The 21,498-nt window shown below is 35.3% G+C and overlaps 3 protein-coding genes across 7 annotated transcripts in view; 2 read left to right on the top strand and 1 right to left on the bottom strand.

The window, feature by feature from the left end:
- Positions 1–21,498, top strand: part of fads2 (fatty acid desaturase 2) — a 69,305-nt gene that overhangs the window by 30,250 nt on the left and 17,557 nt on the right. The window lies entirely within an intron of this gene.
- Positions 1–21,498, top strand: part of saxo4 (stabilizer of axonemal microtubules 4) — a 48,218-nt gene that overhangs the window by 25,192 nt on the left and 1,528 nt on the right. The window contains exons 12-15 of one of the 5 annotated variants that reach the window (XR_012400115.1): positions 1,318–1,471; positions 4,176–4,264; positions 9,148–9,182; positions 16,703–16,816. The gene's annotated coding sequence lies outside the window, so the exon portion shown is untranslated. Of the gene's footprint in view, positions 1–1,317; positions 1,472–4,175; positions 4,265–9,147; positions 9,183–16,702; positions 16,817–21,498 lie in introns of those variants that run through there. The other 4 variants (XR_012400123.1, XR_012400114.1, XR_012400124.1 and 1 more) reach the window with 4 other exon arrangements.
- On the bottom strand, positions 11,597–12,814 carry lrrc10b (leucine rich repeat containing 10B). Its single transcript, XM_073942598.1, has one exon. The coding sequence runs from the start codon at positions 12,812–12,814 to the stop codon at positions 11,597–11,599; it is 1,218 nt and encodes a 405-aa protein (XP_073798699.1).

Genomic DNA, 21,498 nt, shown 5'->3' with positions numbered 1-21,498 from the left:
TTTGAAATGAATGCGGGACCAATGTACAGTGGAGGACTGTGGCCATCCAAAGCCAGAGATATACACATATACACATATATCTATGATCGGGAGTTTTCCTGGATGTTAGTATGTAGTTTTTTTTTACAAATTACGAAAATTATAATTTTACATCACTTTTCTACATTGATGAATCAGTGATCGCACGGGCATTCCTGACAAAAAGCTTGTGTTTGTGTGTACAGAAATGTACTATTCACCCTCCCTGTTAAATTTTATTTAATCATGTCCTGAAACACAGCTCCTCTCCTGCTTTCACTACTCATACTGACGGAGGGAGCGATTCGTTTGTGAATGAATCCCCCGAATGACTCTTTCACTAGCCGACAATAATACAAGTTTCTGGCAGCGCAGCATCTCGTTGTCATATTTCTTTTGCACTGTTTGATGATTTTATTCAACAAAACTAGCATAAGCCGAGTGTTTAGTGCGAGTTGAAGCTGCTTTGCCTTATGGTGAATGCAGTAAGTGACTATATAATCATCAATAACGTGACCTGATTAGCACAAAAGTTCAGAACATACAAAAACAGAAAAAAACTTAATCTTACCTATGAAATGTTCTGTGTTTGTGCTTTGTTTTCTTTGTTTGCTCGTTACTACACCCGTAGACAGCGCTAAAGTCCTGCATCTTCACGTAATAACACTGTCTTGACTAGTGCGGTTGAATGACATTTGTCCTGGGAGCACTGTACCAATGTGGCGGCGCTATTGACGCATGCTCAGGGTCCCTATGCGATATCTAGTGTACATATCTATGGCTATGGACAACAAGCATCAGTGTTTTTTTAAATTGATAAGAATAAGGGATGATGGGCCGGGGTGGTGCTGGATACGTGCGTGCCCTTGAATAAAATCCTCCAGGTGCCCCTGGTTCATTCCACTGGCGTGACCTATGATAAATAAGGGACTAAGCTGAAGGAAAATGAATCAATAATGGTTTAATCCGATTTAATTATCTATGCTAAGCTAAGTTAAAAGTGTTCCCTCAAGAATGTGAAATCGGCCGAATGGATAAAGTCAAACTGATAAAACTCAACTGTTTAACTCTAGAGAAGTTGTAGAATGAGCCTATTTCTCACCCCCCAAAAAAGTGGAGCGTTCCTTTAAAGACACCTGGGCTGATTGGTTGTGTTGACTCTGGCGTGGGGATCACACTTTTCTTCACTTCCTGTCACAGGTTGCGCCAAAACACTTGTTTCAAATTCACGGCAGCAGTAATGACAGACTCATAGTGTTACGGAAATATTTTAACAGATGGGTTTTGACACTCTTTCAGGGGGAGATGAGAAGCGACAGGAGATGGAGAGAGAGTTTAAACAGCGCAATGATGGATGAAGGAAGAAAAGGGGAAGGAGGTGGAAAGGGCAATGAAAACACACTTCTTGACTAGAATAAAAGAGCTGGCAGACGTGACTGGAATAGGAAAGTAGGTAAATATGAGACTGATATCGGAGTGGGGAAAATGAACAAATGAGGAACATGCAAATTGGAGGTCTGCGATTTCTCCAGATGACCTCTGCATTTCACAACGTTTATTTCTTCAGTTTCATTTTGGAACAAAGTGTTTTTTTAGAAAATGGTTGACCTGAATGTGAATAGGGATTATATATCACGCTGCAAATGATCAGAAAAGTGGCCTATACACTTGCAAAAGGAGCCCCAGAGAATCATTTGTGTCTTAGTGTGAAAAATAGTTCAATAATCTGAAGAATCTTTTCCAACTATTAAGAAACTTCTGCAAAGTTTTTGTGGATTATAAAAGTGGCACGGTGGCTCAGTGGATAGCACTGTCACTTCACAGCAAGAAAGTTGCTAGTTCGAGTCACGGCTGGACCAGTAGGCTATTCTGTGTGGAGTTTGCAAGTTCTCCCAGTGTTGGCCTGGGTTTCCTCCAAGTGCTCCAGTTTCCCCCACAAGTCCAAAGATATGCGCTATTATGAATAGGGTGTGAATGTGTGGGTGTTTCCCAGTACAGGGTTGCAGCTGGAAGGGCATCCGCTGCGTATAACATATGCTGGAATAGTTGGCAGTTCATTCTGCTGTGGTGACCCTTGATAAACAAGGGACTAAATCAAAAAGAAAATGAATGAATGAATGAAATCGGCCGTAGTGTATGAGTGTGAGTGAGAATGAGTGTGTTTGGATGTTTCCCAGTACTGGGTTGCAGCTAAAAGGGCATCCACTGTGTGAAACATATGCTAGAATAGTTGGCAGTTCATTCTGCTGTGGCGACCCTTGATAAACAAGGGACTAAATCAAAAAGAAAATAAATGAATGAATGAAATTGGCCATAGTGTATGAGTTTCTGTGAGAATGAGTGTGTTTGGATGTTTCCCAGTACTGGGTTGCAGCTAAAAGGGCATCCACTGTGTGAAACATATGCTGGAATAGTTGGTGGTTCATTCTGCTTTGGCGACCCTTGATAAACAAGGGACTAAATCAAAAAGAAAATGAATGAATGAATGAATGAAATCGGCCGTAGTGTATGAGTGTGAGTGAGAATGAGTTGTGTTTGGATGTTTCCCAGTACTGGGTTGCAGCTAAAAGGGCATCCACTGTGTAAAACATTTGCTGGAATAGTTGGTGGTTCATTCCACTGTGGCGACCCCTAACAAATAAGTGACTAAGGGAAACATTTTAACCATCGATGCAATAAAGCAGGCGTGTCCAAACTACGGCCCGCGGGCCATCTGCGGCCCGCAATCAGTTTTGTGGTGGCCCGCGAGGCTTTTTATAAATAATAATAGAATCTGGCCCGCTATACAAAAATTAACGTAATTCAATAAATAACCACCGGGTGTCGCTATTACATGCATTCAATTAAGCAGTAGTTCTTGTTATGATCTATCTATCTATCTATCTATCTATCATCTATCTATCTATCTATCTATCTATCTATCTATCTATCTATCTATCTATCTATCTGTCTGTCTGTCTGTCTGTCTGTCTGTCTGTCTGTCTGTCTGTCTGTCTGTCTGTCTATCTACACACAGTTGAAGTCTGAATTATAAGCCCCTCTTTTAATTTATTTATTTTTTAAATATTTCCCAAATGATGTTTAACAGAGCAAGGACATTTTTACAGTATTTCTGATAATATTTTTTCTTTTGGAGAAAGACTTTTGTTTTATTTCGACTAGAATAAAAAGCGGTTTAAATTTTTTATGAACCATTTTAAGGTCAAAATTATTAGCCCCAAAATTATTAGCCAAAATTATTAGCCCACGCATATATATATATATATATATATATATATATATATATATATATATATATATATATATATATATATATATATATATATATATATATATATATGCGTGTCTGTGTGATGTATGTAAAATTTGGCCCGCGACAACGTTTGTTTTTTTGCATCTGGCCCTCGGCCCAAAAAGTTTGGACACCCCTGCAATAAAGCATAATAATTGGGTTCTAAGTAACTACTAACTTTTTTTTTTTTTTTGTGATATATGGGTTATTTCTCCAACCATACAAAAATCAACATTACAGGAAGGGTTATTTTTCAGTATGTAAAAAATACTAATGATTCCTAAGGGTTATTTTTACAACCCAAGCTCAATCTGAAAACGCAGCCCCGTGGACTTTGAACACGATTTGCATAGCCGGAGGTACGTATTTTTTTAAGCAAACGGTACGGAGCAGTGTGACGCCGCTCCTACTCGCACTTGTAGGCTGACAGCTCACCTCGGTGTGGAGGGCTTTCCTGCTGCAACCAGTTTGTGCGGTTTGCTCATCGTGTATGTCGGCAGAGTGGAGATCCGGAGGGGAGCAGACCGCGAGGATGGCAACGACCAGGTTCGAGTCCGGGGTAGATTAGTTCTAGAAATCAGCTAAAAAAACAAAAAACAGAATCCAAAAAATAAAGTGAACGAGTTCATAACAGGTTGAGAATATGGTGAAATCTGAAAACGCGGTCAAAATCAGACGAGAGCTTTACTTTTTCTGGACTTTTTCGACAGCGCCCTCCGGCTGCTTTGCGCAATTTTGCCTTTAAAACGAATGCTACGGGGTGGTATCTCACTGCAGATGGCTTCTGTTCATATTAGCGCTACCAACTTGATGGCTTACCCTTATGTAGATGACTTTTCTTGCCTGACTTCCTGACTTTTACCAGACTTTTACCAGTTTGCCCAGTAGCTTGCCATGTACATCGGGGGACTTGAGATGCAGTGAGCTGAAGGGGTTCAAGTCTGGAGAAATCAGGTAAATAACAGGGTGAGAATGTGGAAAAAATCTGAAAATGTGGTAAAAATCAGGCGATGACTTTTCTTTTTCTGGATTGCTTTTGAAAACACTGTCGGCCGGGTTTAGGGAAGTGGGTGCTGGTCAATCGGTGGTTTTGAAAACACTATCAGTTGGGTTTAGGAAAGGGGTGGATGGAGGCGTTGTCAGTCAGTCAGTTAACATCGGCCTCTGGTGGATTTACTCGAGAAGGAAAAGTCTGAATGATGCTCGTGAGAGAAATTTGAGATCTGAAAAAGCATACACGTTGGCCTCTGGTGTATTCGCAAAAACAAAAACTGCAAAAAGAAAAGCTCCTGAGATGTATTTTGTGATTTCCAGCAATGTATAAAGGGTTACGTGTCAATAATGAGCCTGGGTTGCATTTTAAAGTTGTGGCCAAGTAAAAATAATATTAGTTTTCTCCATAGGAAATTAGATCTTATAAAAATGACTGCTCATGTTTTTGATCCACTTAAAATTTTGGCTTGTAAGTAAATAATTAGATTCTGGTTATTTTCCTCATTAAATGTGTTAAATGCACAGACTTCAAGCATTGTCCCTTTGTCTGGTTTTCATGTACTTCGAATCAAATATTGTAATGTCATGATCAGCGATGAGGAGAGTTACTTTGCATTACAATATTGAGTAACTCCCCAAACAAAGTAGCTAGTTGCATTAATTAGTTACTTATTATTTTTATTTTTAGTTATTTTTATTGTCTTACTTTTTCTAACATGGCTGTTGCTTGATCTTTTTTTTTTTTTTTTTTTTTGAATGTAGAAGAGCTCTACAATTAACAAACGCAATGTTTAATCTTCGTTTTATTAGTTAAAAAACACACACACACAAAAATAATTTAGGACAATGTTATCTTCTGAGAACTTCCTGACCCCAGAGCTACACGTACCGTATACACAGATTAATGAAAGTTTATAGTAATGTGTTTGCTTCTTCTGTACTTTTTGTCTTATTAGTAAAATCACTGTCCATTGAGACTATAATCCCCTTTTCCTTTTCTTCCATGTGTTCAAAATTATGAGAAATCTTCCATCACAGAAATGTAAAGCTCTGTCATCTTCACTTCTGTCTGTTCACGGGGAACGCATTTTCTCAGTGAGTGTGCGTATACATTAATCTTAATTAAATAAAAAGTAACACAAATATTATTGCACACTTTTCAAAATAATGCATTACTTTAATCGAAAAGTAAAGTAATATTGCAGAGCCACCCCTTACTGACAAAGTACAAAAACAAGCCTTTACATGTGCTCGCTTGTCCCATTTTACCAATATAATCTAATATAAATCGTGAAAATTACTAATAGAAGAAGGCTTTATTACCAATTTTATTTTTTTATTATTCAAGTGGCCACATTTTGACTGAGGAAAGTTGAATGAAATGTTTTTATTTGCCTATAGGCTACACTTTTTAGTTTGAAACAAGTTTTACCAGATTTTTATGCATTCATTTTCTTGTCGGCTTAGTCCCTTTATTAATCTGGGGTCGCCACAGCGGAATGAACCGTCAACTTATCCAGCAATTTTTTACGCAGCGGATGCCCTTCCAGCCGCAACCCATCTCTGGGAAACATTCACATACACTCATTCACACACACACACTCATACACTACGGACAATTTAGCCTACCCAATTCACCTGTACCGCATGTCTTTGGACTGTGGGGGAAACCGGAGCACCCGGAGGAAACCCACGCAAACGCAGGGAGAACATGCAAACTCCACACAGAAACGCCGAGGCTCGACCAGCAACCCAGCGACCTTCTTGCTGTGAGGCGAACGTGCTACCCAGTGCGCCACTGCGTCAACCCAGATTTTGTATTTTTTAATGATAATGATAATACATTTGTAGATTTTTAATGATAATACATTTATATTAAAAATAAGTATTTTTTTCATATTTCTGTATTTTTTTTCTCATTTATCTCATAACATTATTTATAACATTAATAATTTACAGTTTAAATGCAAATTTGTAAATAAATATTTGTAATAAACTGGTATGGTAAGCTCTTTGTAGGAAATATTTTTAGTACATCAAAAAGTGTGGTTATGATCCCCATCTGCTGATTCAGTAAAGATTAGTGCTTAAAATGCCAATACAATGCAGTACTTTAACCTCATAATCGAATATGTATAAAGTTTTCAGAAAAAAAAGAACTACCTCCTTCAATAAGCTGGCTACGGGCCTATAATATTATGTACATAACTCGTGTTACCTGTAATGCGTTACCCCCATCACGTCACGATTTTCCTCATAGCTGGCTACAATTTAACAAAAACATTTTTAAACGAATAGGAAAAACATTTCCAGTTGCAGCAAAAAAGACCAAGCAATAAAAAACATTATTGATAAAGCCGTCTGAACGTTAGACACCTTCTTTTATTATGCTTGAGGTAATGTCGTTTTTTCTTTTCATTTTCACAGAGCACACTTGCAGCGTTAATTGAGTGTTACACGTACAATTTCAATTTTTTTTTCCATCACCCAACCCACAAACCTGCTGGATGGGTTACAGTCTTTGTTCCGGGACTCCATAATTCACACATGAAGCACTGCTCTCTGTCTCAGTCTTACTCCCAAAACATCATTGACTAACTGCTCGGGCCTTTTATGGAGCGCACACCCACTACTATTCTCTCCCTGATGTTTCTCTTCTGTCCGCACGCCTCCTTCCCTGACTGTCGCACATCAAGCAGAAGACCAAAGACAACTTTTACTAATATTAGTGCTTACTTGGCGAGCTCTTCCCGTCTGTCTCAAATCATGTCAGTGGAAACTCACTAAATTATGAAACTCAATATGCCTTTTTGAAACTTTAGTGTGGAAGCGTAGATATTTCCTAAGGTTAAAACTTGGAAATATAGTTTGAATATTGAGAATATGTCATATAAAAGAAGATTCTAGCTACAGTTGAAACCAGAAGTTTACATACACTGTATGAAAAGGCACATAACCATTTAAAAATAAGTCAGATGTTAATATGACTAAACTTTTTCTCTTTTAGGTAAGTTAGGGTTATCAAATGTGTTTTTGTTATGCTTCAGCAGAATAATGAGAGAGATGTTTTTAAAGAAATTGTTATAACTTTTCTTGAAAGTCAAGTTTACATACAATAAGATTATTCTGCCTCTGAAAAAGCTCAGATGATGGTGTCAAGGTTTTAGAAGTTTCTGATTGGCTTATTGACAACATTTGAGTTAATTTGAGGCACAACTGTAGAATAGTATATAAGGAAAATCTCGAACACACTGCTTCCTTGTGTGACAACATGGGGAAATCAAGAAGCCAGAATCAACAACAAAGCCAGATTACCATTAGCTAAATCACACTGGAAAAAGACTAATGTTTGGAGACATGTCCTGTGGTCTGATGGAGCTAAGATTGAACTGTTTGGCCATATGACCAGTGTTACATTTGGAGGACAAAGGGGAAAGCTTAGGAACACCATCCCAAGTGTGAAGTATGGGGGCGGCAGCATCATGTTGTGGGGCTGTTTTGCTGCAGAGGGGACTGGTCCACTTCACAGCATAGATAGCATCATGAAGAAAGAACATTATGTAGAAATACTGAAGCAACATCTCAAGACATCAGCCAAGAAATCAAACCTTTGCCACAAATGGGTCTTCCAAACAGACTATGACCCTAAGCATCCTGTCAAATTAGTTAAAATGTGTTTTAAGGACAACAGAGTGAATATTTTGGAGTGGCCATCACAAAGCCCTGATCTCAGTCCTATTGAAAATTTGTGGGCAGAGTTGAAAAAGCTTGTTTGAGCAAAACAGCCAACAAATCCAACTCGGTTACATCAATTCTGTCAGGAGGAATGGGCCAAAATTCCTTCAAACTATTGTGGAAGAATACCCAAAACATTTGACCAAAGTTATACAGTTTAAAAGCAAAGCTAAAAAAAAAACTAAGGAAATGTGTGTAAACTTTTTACTTTCTAAAAAAAATTCTCCCATTATTCTGGAATTTAGCAAATAAAATCATTTAGGTAATCTTCGCACCTAAAATATTAAACATTTAGTATGATATACCATCAGACATTTTTTTTTTTTAAATGGTTATGTTCCTTTTTTTAGAGTGTATCTAAACTTCTGGTTTCAACTGTATATTGCTCAGTCTCGGTCACAAACCAAGTATTAGATCTGGCATGAATCATTGAAACGTGTTTGGCAAACTCATTGGTTATTTATTAAGAGAATATTTGGTTTCACCAACACACATTGCTGCAATTGCAGCATCAAGTTTCTTATAAACAGTACACTCGTGTCAGGGTAAAGTTCCAGACACACTTACACACACACGCGCAAAAAAAAAAAAAAAAGTCCGAGCCCTGCTCTTACATAGAAATACACAGCACACAATGTCATTTTGATGCATGAAAAAATTGTGCAGTTTCACAGGTCTTCACAGTTGATTTTGAACAAATGACAAGTTTTAAAATCATCAAACCTTGTAATTACTGAAGCGAGTCCTGTGTTTGAGGATTTTAACAATGGTCTAGCCAACAATAAATGCCTTCTAATAATAGCAACACTGGCTTGTACTTGCGAGAGTTAATTCATTGGGTTTTGAGTGATTGTGCTGTATACATATTGCAGATACACTGCCAAACGGAGAGGCAGAGTTTACTGTGCATTAAAGGGATCGTTCACCCTGCCACCCAAAAATAAATAAATTCACCTCTATTATTTTATTATTTGGTTTTTCAAAGATGTTTGTAAAATGCCTCAATGTTTGTTATGTGTCTGTAGAATGAAAATCTCTGTCGACCAATGTATTTTGTACCCGGTTAACTTTCATAGCATGAACAAAATGTTTACTTTTGTGTTTCGCAGAAGAGAGAAAGTGATACGTTTGGAACACCATGAGGGTAAGTACATGATAACTCCAACATTCCAATCAAGTCATTTTTAATGCAAATGCATTTTCTTAAAGAAAATTCCAATCACATTCGTTACCCCATGAGTGTCTTTATGGGTTATTTACTGTAAATAAGTGCTTACATATGTGCCATTTACAGGGATTTTTATACTCTTTTATTTGTATACAGTTGAAGTCAGAATTATTAGCTCCCTTTGATTTTTCTAAATATTTTCCAAATTATGTTTAACAGAGCAAGGAAATTTTCTGGTAAATTTGTCTGGTAATATTTGTTCTTCTGGAGAAAGTCTTATTTGTTTTATTTCGGCTAGAATAAATGCAGTTTCTAATTTTTAAAAACCATTTTAAGGTCAAAATTACAAGCCCCTTTTTTTCCGATAGTCTACAGCAGTGGTTCTCAAACTTTTTTTGAAAAAGTACCATCTCAGAAAAAAAGTGTCTCTCCAAGTACCACCATAATGACCAGTATTAAAATACAGTAGCATAGCAGGCCTAATAGGGTAAATGCCGAGCTAGTGCTGTTCCCATGCTGATACACTTTTTTCCTTTTTATACGGTTCCTTATACAGCATCGATGTTGTAATGTCATTAAAATACATTCAGTTAAATAAACTTTAGCATTTATTTGGTTGCTCAAGCGTAAAACGAGACAAAAAGCCGTTTACTCGCACGCGCCCGTCAGAATCGGCAGGCTAACGCAGAAGCTCCATTTAATATACTGGGGTAAAATAAATGCTCATATTATAAAGATATGGCGGGGAAATGTAATTTAATGCAGTGCTTCTTGTACAATCTGAGACCCACTTTAAATCGGATATAACTCAGCCAGTGGAGATTGCTGATTTTTAAAGAAAACAGACCTTAAACGCACCGGATTTTGCATTGACTTTCAATTCGCCGGAAGCGCTTAACCCAGGTTACTGGCAAATTAAAAGTCCTATTAGCATGCTTCGGCATATACCCCATTATGCAGCTAAAGCTCTGCACAGTTCAAAAACAAGGCAGATGAGTTCCTATTATTAAGAATATTTATTATTGTCAGCCACTTTAAACATTATAAATAGTTTGAACATTAACTGTGCTTAAATGTAAAAATAATAATATTTAAATTAAAATGTGCTTCTAAAAGTGAATTAAAATTTCACTAGTCTTAAAAAGTCAAAATAAAACTGCTGTACTTAAATGTAAAATATAGTAGCTTATATAGTAGCTCATCAAAAATCATCTGGAAATTTTCCTTGGACCTCACAAATATAAGCTATATGTGATCATATACTTATTTGTAATTCTTTGAAATCTAAACATTAACTTGTGTTTTAAATATATGATTTGGATTTACATATTTAAATTACATCTGCTTACTGCGTGTTATAATAGGCTTTGTGTGTCAGAAAAGCAAGTCATTAAACCATACCTGTCAACACTGGGATATAAAAAATACAGGACACGCCCCCAACAATCGTTACAAATATGGGGAGGAAATTAGCTTCAAATGATAGAATACATAACATTAGAAAATTGAAAATAAAATACAAGGTTTAGCCTATTAAAATCAATTCATTGATCACATCGGTGTGATCGTATGTGTAAAAGGGTTAAAAGCGTGTTAATTATTTTTACTTTATTTATTCAGGGATTCCTCCGAGTACCACTAGAAGGACCACTGTAAATAAGTGTTTACATATGTGCCACGTACAACAAGTTTGAGAACCACTGATCTATAGGACAAACCATAACTTGCCTAATTACCCTAACCTGCCTAGTTAACCTACTTAACCTAGTTAAGCCTTTAAATGTCACTTTAAGCTGAATAGAAGTGTCTTGAAAAATATCTAGTCAAATAAATTTACTGTCATCATGGCAAAGATAAAATAAACCAGCCATTGGAAATTAGCTATTAAAACTATTGTGTTTAGAAATGTGTTGAGCAAAATCTGCTCTCCCTTAAACAGAAATTGGAGAAAAATATAAACAGAGGGCTAATAATTCTGGCTTTAACTGTATATACTCTCCAGTTCATCTATGGTTTAGGTCTCAAACTCAATTCCTGGAGGGCCGCTGCTCTGCACACTTTTGCTCCAACCCTATCAAACACAGCTGATCCAACTAATCAAGGTGTTCATGACTCTTTTGAACACCTCGATTATTTAGATCAGCTGTGTTTGATGGAGTCGGAGCAATACTGTGCAGAGCTGTGGCTCTCCAGGAATTGATTTCGAGACCTAAGATCTATGGGATTGAACCAGCAACCCTTGCAGTAACACTTCCAACCTGTAATTGTATTGTCTGCACAGTATTATTTTAAAAATAACTATTGGTCGCTGAAACAAACTGCAATTCTGTCTACATTAAGTATACACTTTTGTTTTAATAAGTAGATTATGATGAGAACAGGTGCAAGTATCAAGGCTGTTCTTGCTCCTCCCCTTCGTATTGATAGTCCATTTCGGCTCTCTCATATTCTAGCTCCGCCCCCTCATAACCTTCATACCCCTCCCCCTCACAAAAAAACTCCTCCCTTTCATATTCCACACCACCACCTCCTTCATCATACTCAAGCCCCGCATCATCAAATGTCACACCTTGTTTTTCAAACTCCGCCCCTTCATCGTTATTTTGTCCATCCTCGTCGCCTGTTGACTCCATTTCTTTCTCCTTAGCAGCGGCCAAATTGAGGGCGGAGTTCATTCGGAGTTTCTTGAGTATTCCGTGAATAACTGGATTAGCAGCCGCTGCCGCAGCTGCCGCCGCCTCCTCTGCTTCCTTCTCCGCACGTTCTTTCGCCTCTTTCTTTCTTTCTCTAGCCTGTAAAACCTCCTCGGCTCCCTCCCCAACAATCAACACCTCCTCCCCTACACGTGGCGGCTCCTTCACAGGGTTGTGGTCGTAGGAGAAAAGGCGCAATGCTGGAAGATGATGCAAGTTCGGGAACTCTGATATCCGATTGCGATCCATGTCCAGAATCTCCAAGTGCTCCATCTTGAGGAGCACTCGTGGAAACTCCTGAAAACGGTTCCCGTAAAGCCAAAGTCCTCGGAGGGACTCCATGCGGCATAGATCTGAAGGGAGGGTGCGCAGGCGGTTGTCCCCGATTTGTAGAGAGCGCAAATTGGGAAGGTCGTACAGCTGCTTGGGGAACCGCTGAAAAAAGTTGCTTTCCACCCAAAGGCAGCGCAAGCTTTGCAGATTCGCCAGTTCTGGAGGAAGACTCATCAGTCGGTTGCTTCCCAGGTAAAGACAGGTGAGGTTGGTCAGCTGGCACACTGAGAGAGGAACGTCATCAAGCTTATTAAAGTCAAGCGCAAGCGTGCGCAAACCCTGCAGCCGTGTGATTCCCTTCGGGACGTCGCGGAGACGATTCCCACACATATAGAGCTTCTCCAGATAGTGCAGATCGAGCACTTGGCGAGGAATCCGACGGAATTTGTAGTAGGTCAAATCCAATACTGGATCTCCACTCGCTAAGAGGTCGTCGACCCCAAGGGGAAGCTCTTCATCTTCAATGACCTCCTCTTCTTCCTCTTTCTCCTCCTCTTCTTCTTCATCTCCCTCCTCTTTAACCTTTTTCTCCTTTTCCTCTCCTCCTTCGTCCTCTGGCTCTTTTCGGGACGAGTTGCCCATGCCCTCGGCCGGCTCGCCCCGGCGTTTGTCCGTGTGTGTATCAGGAGAGTGTGTTTCAGGACGGGGTGAGCGGGTGAGGCGGTCTGTGGGGCAGGCCCCCCCTCCCCGTGTCAGTTTCACTCAGTAGGATTGACCCGGCAGTGACAGAGCCAGCACAGCGACACATGGTGCTCTGACTACAGGCGGCTTCCCCTCAGTCCCAGTACAACGAGCACCAATGTCAGCAAACACGGCGGCGAGACCAGCACGTAGACATCCTGAGTGTTTGTGTCTTTATATTATTAAGATTATATTCTAGAAAACAAATTATGATAATGATAATAGTAGTAATAATAGTAATAGTAGTAGTAGTAATAGTAATAGTAGTAGTAGTTGTACAAATAAGTATAACTGTAACAGGAATTGAGCTTAATTTTGTCTCTGTAATACAGCTAAACTCATTTACTTTGTAATGTGCAGAAGCAAATGCAGTGTTGTTGGACTGTGATGTGTTGTTTGATCTCTAATAATTTAGTGTATAATGTATTTGTATTAGTTGCAAACAAGTTTCCCTCACAGGGAATAATACAGTTTGCTAGTCTAATCTAATAGTGTTAAGTAGCTGCAAGCACTTTGCATGCTAGTCACGTTATTTATTTATTCATTTGAAAGTATACTGTCTCTTGAAAGCAGTAACGGACTCACATTACAGTCAGAAAACTTTGACGGAGCGGTTTCAGTTCTGACGCCGCTGTGGAGCGTCTCTCTGCCGGCACACGCAGCTCTTTTCCGGCCGCCCGGTCTGTGGATCGCGGTCTCGCTGTGACCTGGCCGGCGGCAATGTGAACTGAACCGATGATGCCGAATTGAAGCTCCGGTTCGCGGGGTCCTAAAGCAGGCTAAAATCCTCTGGGATGTCAGTGTAAAGTTTCCAGGAGCGCTCGACTCGATTTCTGTGTTTCTATCCAAGGTTGTGTGATCAAATACGTCTCGCGTTTCTCTCTCTCTCGGTGTGGAGTTGGAGTAAAGCGTTGCCATGGACCGTCTCTCTCCCCCTAGCAACCGAAACAGGGGCATGAGAGTAACGACTGTCACGTGGTCCAGAAAGAGAGAGAGAGAGGGAGGGAGGGAGAGAGAGAAAGAGAGAGAGGGAGGGAGAGAGGCGGTCAAATTCCTCTATTCCAAGTTCAAGTTACGCAATAGAGAAACGTATATATATATATATATATATATATATATATATATATATATATATATATATATATATATATATATATATATATATATATATATATATATTATTAAACATCCATGTTTATTTTAAAATAACATAATATTAATTTAAAATAAGGTTTTAAGTAAATAAAAATATTAAGAAATATATTAAAAGACAAACTAAACAAATGTCAGGTGTAATTAATAAAATGTAAATATATACATGAATTAAATAAATGTAATATTATTTTTTTATATAAATTATTTATGTTAATTATTGTCATACACTGTAAAAAATGCAGGGTTCCACACAATTCCTTTGTGTTCTCCAAACACAAATCGATTAAGTTAACGAAACCCTTTCAACAAATTTATGTGGATTGAACAAAAAATTAAGTTGTCCCAATAATATCTCAAGAATTGTGTTGTTTCAGCTCATTTTAAATAAGTAGTTATTTTGAGTGTATATTAAAATAATATGGCCGTAGTGTGTGTGTGAATTCAAGAGTGTGTATGTTTCCCAGTGTTATATATGCTGGATAAGTTAACGGTTCATTCCGCTGTGGCGACCCCTGATTAATAAAATGGATGAATAAATATATATATATATATATATATATATATATATATATATATATATGTGTGTGTGTGTGTGTGTGTGTGTGTGTGTGTTTAAATTATTTGTCATTTTTATAATTTGAAAGCATATGGTCCCACATATATATATATATATATATATATATATATATATATATATATATATATATATATATATATATATATATATAGAAAAGCAACACAAGTAAGAGACTTTTGTGAAGAAAATGTTGCAGTGGAATTAATGGTAAGAAATATTTCATGTAATTATGTTTAATTATATTAAATACTCATATATTTATTTAAAAGTTAACTTTTTTACAAATTTTCAATAATTTTCAGTATTTAATGAAAAAATTATCAATAAATGATATTTATTAATTTACTATTTTGTTATCTGTAATATTAAATTATAAGTAATAAATTATCTTATGTAGTATGATAACAAAGCAATGTTCAAATTATTAATTAGTAGTGTGTGTATATGTACAGTATGTATGTGTGTGTGTGTATTGTACACATATAGCTGAAGTCAGAATTATTAGCCCCCCTGAATTATTCGCCCTCCTGTTTTTTCCCCCCAATTTCTGTTTAACGGAGAGATGATTTGTTTCAACTCATTTCTAATCATAATAGTTTTAATAACTCATCTCTATTAACTGATTTATTTAATCTTGGCCATGATGACAGTAAATAATATTTTACTTGATATTTTTAAGACACTTCTATACAGCTTTAAGTGGCATTTAAAGGCTTAACTAGGTTAATTAGGTTAACTATGCAGGTTAGGGTAATTAGTCAAGTCATTGTAAAATGATGGTTTGTTCTGTAGACTATCGAAAAAAATATGTAGCTTAAGGGGGCTAATAATTCTGACCTTAAAATTACTTTTTAAAATTAAAAACTGCTTTTATTCTAGCCGAAATAAAACAAACAAGACTTTCTCCAGAAGAAAAAATATTACCAGACATACTGTGAAAATTTCCTTGCTCTGTGAAACATAATTTGGGAAATATTTAAAACAGAAAAAATGTAAAGGGGGATAATAATTCTGACTTCAACTGTATGTGTGTGTGAGTTTTATTTAGGATATATACATTAAAAACAAAAGTAAATATTTTGATGTTCGCAAATCAACTTGGCTTGCAAAAGTGCACAAAATATGCACAAAACAAATAAACACAAATCCCACGTGAACAAGACAAATATTTTCCCTGAACCAGCTTACAGAGCGTTACTAAACTGAATATACAGGACTATACCACGAACTATTGATCTATAAAGTATTACATAATGTATGCTACAGGAATAGTGATGAAATTATTATAAAGTCCCACCCAAAGAAATCCTAGTACAGTGTACGGTTCTGTCATGCAGAGCCTCTGAGAGTCCTTAAATGATGATTTGTGGTGTTACACGTAATGATATATGTGTAAAGCACTCTCTGCCCTAGATCAGTGTTTTTCTGCTGAAGTGTTGTTGTAATGCATCAAAGTTCAGCTTCTGTGTTCCACGGTGTCAAAGCGGCACAAAATCCCCCTAGTGGTCGGATCACATCATGTGGACACGTGCTCATGATCAGTAATCACTCCACCTTCAGTCTGCTGGAAATGCTGATGCTGAACTTTTCATTTCTTAACAGTCAGGCACTGCTAAAAATGTGTCTTAAAGTCGTATTCAAAACAATGTTTTATAAGATAACTTGATTTCAGATCTCCTACTTCAAAATTAATTCCAATGTTTGAGTTCAAACTCTTTCCACACATTTTTTTAAAAAATAAACAATTAAAAATTTAATTATTCCTTTATAAAACTCCATTGTTTTAATTAATAAACAGTGTTTTAATCAATAATCTGACTTAGATTGATTTTGACAGTACTATTTCTACACCCGTTTATTCGTTCATTTACCTTAATCTACCATTCCCTTTATTCATCAGGGGTTGCCACAGTGGAATGAACCGCCAACTTATCCTGCATATGTTTTACACAGCGGATACCCTCTTAGTTGCACCCATACACACGCACATTCACACACTCATATACTATGGCCAATTTAGTTCACCCAATTCCCCTAAAGCGCATGTGTTTGGATAGTGGGGGAAACCGGAGCACCCAGAGGAAACCCACGCCAATACGGGGAGAACATGCAAACTCCACACAGAAATGCCAACCGACTCAGCCGGGACTTGAACCAGCGACCTTCTTACTGTGAGTGCTAACCACTGAGCCACTGTGTGCTCAATTTATTTTCTTTTATAAATGTTCTTATATTATATTATAATATTAATAAAATATAATAATATACAATAGTCAACATTTGAAGTGAATGAAACAGGGTTTTTTGAAATCGTCCAGACATGATTGAATGTTGTTGAAATTTAAGACCTTTTTTTAAAAATTATTTCCACACATTTTAAGACCTTATACAGGGTTTCTGCAGGTTTAAATTAAATGTAAGACCTTTTTTAAAACCATTATAAATGAAATTTTAGACTTATCCAGGGCTAAATGCTAAGGATTTTTTTTAAATCTCAGTTGGAAAAGATTTTTACTTGCCCCCTATCAAAACATGATTCAAATTTAATACATTTCATGATACAATAATAGCGATTGAATAATAATAAAAATATAGGTCAGGTCAGTATCGTCAGCAGTAAATTAATGGAGAATGTTTAAACAAATGTTACTATAAGAAAAGTAATGAAAACATTATGGTAAATAGAGTTTAAAATGCTGTTTTTAAATAAAACGTTTTATTGGGATTGTAGGTGATTGCATGTTGGTTAATGGCCAGATTGGGAAGCTATACATGAACAAAGAAAAATTAAGACCTATTAAGATTTAAGACCTATAACACAATAGTTCAGTAGATTTAAGATTTTTTAAGGCCTAAAATTTAGCTTTTGAGATTTAAAACTTTTTAAAACCCCCACGGATACCTTGTTATATCCACTTTTCAACTGGAAACACTGGCGAGATTTTAACTTACAGTATATTTACTAAATATTAATGTGAGAAATTACTCCAAAACTAAAACATTATTCATATACTGATTAAAAATCTATTAAATATAGCTAATTAAGCAGGTAGGCGCCTATAGAATTGCAGAAATAAAGGTGTTGCCTTGGTTAAACAAAGCAGCATGATGTCAAATCTAGTAGGATTTCATAAACTGCACAGCACCCTGATATTCACAGATCTAATTCAGGCAAACTTTAGCATACAACCATACAATGCATGAAAATGATATAAAATTGAATACCTTGCAAAATAGCATTTAAGAGTTTTTAATACTTTTTAAGGGCCTTAAAATTCTCTACATCGATTTATCAACTTTTAATAATTTTAAGACCCCACTTTCACCTTGTATATTATTATATATTATACTAATATTATAGTGTAGTTTTTATAAAAGTAAGGAATCCGCTGTGTAAAACATATGCTGGAATAGTCGGCGGTTCATTCCGCTGTGGCGACCCCTTGATGAATAAAGAGACTAAGGCGAAGGAGAATGAACAAATTTATAAAAGTGACTAAATATAAATGTATTTTTTAAGAATTAATTTTTTCCATCTGTATTGTTTTGATTTTTAAATACAGGCGTTTTATTAGGCAGATGTCAAAATTAAAGTATTGGGATTTTTGGTAATGTTAATACACTTTGTTATTGCACTGTCAGGCCCATAGCCAGCCTATTAAAAGGTGTAGTTCTTTTTTTTTCTCTAAAATTTGACCTTTTTGCAGTCATTCGCCTCATTTTTTATTAAATTATGTGGTTCAAATACTGCATTTTAGTGACACAAGCACTGATTTTTGCTGGATTTGCTAGTCAGATTGTCATCATTACTACACTTTTTGATGTAACCAAAATATTTCCTACATTTTTGTCAAAGTGCTTACCATACTATTTAATGTTTACTAAAATGTATGTTTTTTTTTTTTTTACAAATGAGTTATTTAAAAATGTTATCATAGTTTTATAAATAATGTGATATAAGAATTTTAGAAATATGACAAGTATGTTATCATATAATATGATAAGTAAAAATATTAAATTTTTTAAATGCTAATTTATCATCCATCACAAAAAAAACGACCAAACGGAAAACAATTAAGAATCTATTAAAACGTGTTTGAATTAAAAACTGTTGCCTACACTCTCAGAAATAAAGGTATGCGAGCTGTCACTAGGGTAGTAGCTTTACAAAAGGTACAAATTTGTACCTAAAAGGTCTATATTAATAACTCAAGGGTACATATTAATACCTAAAAAGTACAAAAGTGTTCCTCTTAAAATTTGTGGGTCATAACATAAGCTTTTAAGGTACCAATATGGACCCTTCAAGTACAAATTGAAAAGGTACCACCCCAGTGACAGCTCGAGTACCTTTATTTCTGAGAGTGTACAGGCAAATAACAAACTGGCCAGTACAATTTCTTCAGTCAGAATTTATCCATTTCAATAATAATAATAATTCAAATGGTCTTAAAGCCTTCTTCTATTGGTTATTTTCACAATTAATGATGACAAACTGTTGAAAATTAGACAAATGAGCTCATATATAGGCCAAATTCTGGACTTTTTCAGCAGAGTGGGTCTTTAGAACCTGCTGTTGTTAGCAAGTCATGTGAGAAAGATCTCCTGAATTCTTCATTTATTATCACCATCTGAATCTCTGAAAAAAATAGTACATACAACACTTGTCAGAATAAAATATCAAAATGTGTGTGTGTGTGTGTGTGTGTGTGTATATATATATATATATATATATATATATATATATATATATATATATATATATATATATATATATATATATATATATATGTATATATATATATATATATATATATATATATATATATATATATATATATATATAAATAGGGAACACAATGTACATTTCACAAAAAAAAAAAGTCATTGATGGCATACACACATATAATTCAGTCCTTTAATATTTGTGTTTCACTTTTTAGGCATTGTAATGTGCACTAATTATAACTTCTGATTTTATATTATAATTAAAAAACAATTTTATTATTTATTTTTTGTTAATTTTACCTTTCAAAAAAGACTTGAATTACTAACCGATGGACGACTGTATAATAGATTGCTATATTATTGTATATGATGACATGAGACACCTATACTACTGTTCTGTCATTGTAAATATTTAAATAATAATAAAAATAAATAAATAAATAAAAAATGTTCAATGGATGAAGACATCCTGCATGCATTAACTGTTTTCACTCTGCATAACTTTATGAATTTACATGTGTTGTTGCAACCGTTAGTCTACACATCTTTTTTTATGACAGTTGCATCTACAGTAGAAACATTAAAAAGCATATCTATAAATGAATAAAAAGCCCTCGATTGATTAGGATTAGTAGCATTATGTCATCTGATTAATATTCATAAGCTAAGCTGATAAGGTTTATAATGTGTCTCTGCCCTGACAACCGTGAAGGCCAAAGGTTTGCAGAGCTTTTGAAACCTTTCAGGTCAAGGTGACATTCATGCGCAGTATTTCTGTATATTGAATTAAATATATATTGATGTTTATATCGGTTATTTAAGTTTAAATGCACAGATATACCTTTAAAAAAATTATACAGACAGAAATTTCATTTCCATTCTAATGTAGTTCATACACAAAACTCTTAAGGTCTGCTAATATGAAGTAAAATTAATTGTGAAGGGAAATAATCCAATGTTCCTGCATCAAAATAGCATTCATGAACATTTAATTATCTTATCTTTTTTATTATATATCTTTTATATAATTATGAGCCTTGTCAGAGAATGAATGCTCGCAGATTAACCGTAGATGTTCATTCAGTCTGCGAGCATGTTAAAAAATACTGGATGTCATGAAGAAAAGTGCAGAAAATGAGTTTGAAAACATACGTCTGTGGTGTTTCCTTTGAGAGGAACAGACCAAAGTTCCTTGTTTTTCATCTGAAATGTTTTAACAGTCAGATCAGTCACCAATCTGTGGCTTGATCTTGTTTTATTCTTGAAATGCTGAATTTGGCTAGAATAAAATGCATATTTGAGAAGATTCAGATAGCAAAAGTGACTGAATTAGGGTCATTTGCATTACATTTTGATGACTTTTGTTAGTTTATTCCTAATTAACTTGCATAATTGAGATTTAGCAACATGCATAATAAAATAATATACATACATTATATTATATACATGTGTTTTTAATGTTATAAGGATTGTTGCTGCCTTAATATTTTCAGTTGAATCAAATCACTTTTCTAGTCATCTCAACTTACTGTACATCAATCAAACTGACTAAAAATATTAAGTTGAAGCTGATTATCTTATTAAAGCAACACAAAAACCTCATTTCATTTTTACAGTGTTTATAAAATGTAAATTATGAAACACAAGTCTCTTCATACTTTTAAAAATAACCTGTTTTCCACACATTTAACATAAAATACACTATATTCGCGAATTCCAATGAATGTACGAGTGTTTTTACGACGTTCAGTGTAAATTAGGTCATTTTTTTCCTGTTAATGCATCAGTATATTACTAATAAGCAATTTAAAGATTTTGTATGTATAATTGTGCATTATTTAAAAATTATTTTTAATTATTTTATTTATTTTTTACACAAAGAAAAAAACCTATCAACATTTTTTTTTACAATTACCAGAAAATACACAATATTTGCATATTCTAATGAATGAGTGTTTTTATAAGCTATGTACGATGTTTACTGCAATTTAGGTCACATAATGCACTTTTTATTATTGTAAATGTAATGATATATTTCTTATAACCAATTTATAGGTTTTATATATGTAATTATGCAGTATTTTAAAATGTTTTCCACACAAAAACAAAATCCTATCAACTTTTT

Source organism: Danio rerio, chromosome 25 (assembly GCF_049306965.1).
Source record: "Danio rerio strain Tuebingen ecotype United States chromosome 25, GRCz12tu, whole genome shotgun sequence".
In the NCBI taxonomy this organism is placed as follows: Eukaryota; Metazoa; Chordata; class Actinopteri; order Cypriniformes; family Danionidae; genus Danio; species Danio rerio.
This window is presented reverse-complemented; position numbering and strand designations above follow the sequence as displayed.

Bases quoted from the DNA above. Each gene is read 5' to 3' on its own strand.
- lrrc10b (XM_073942598.1), bottom strand. From the start codon at position 12,814: ATGGGCAACTCGTCCCGAAAAGAGCCAGAGGACGAAGGAGGAGAGGAA.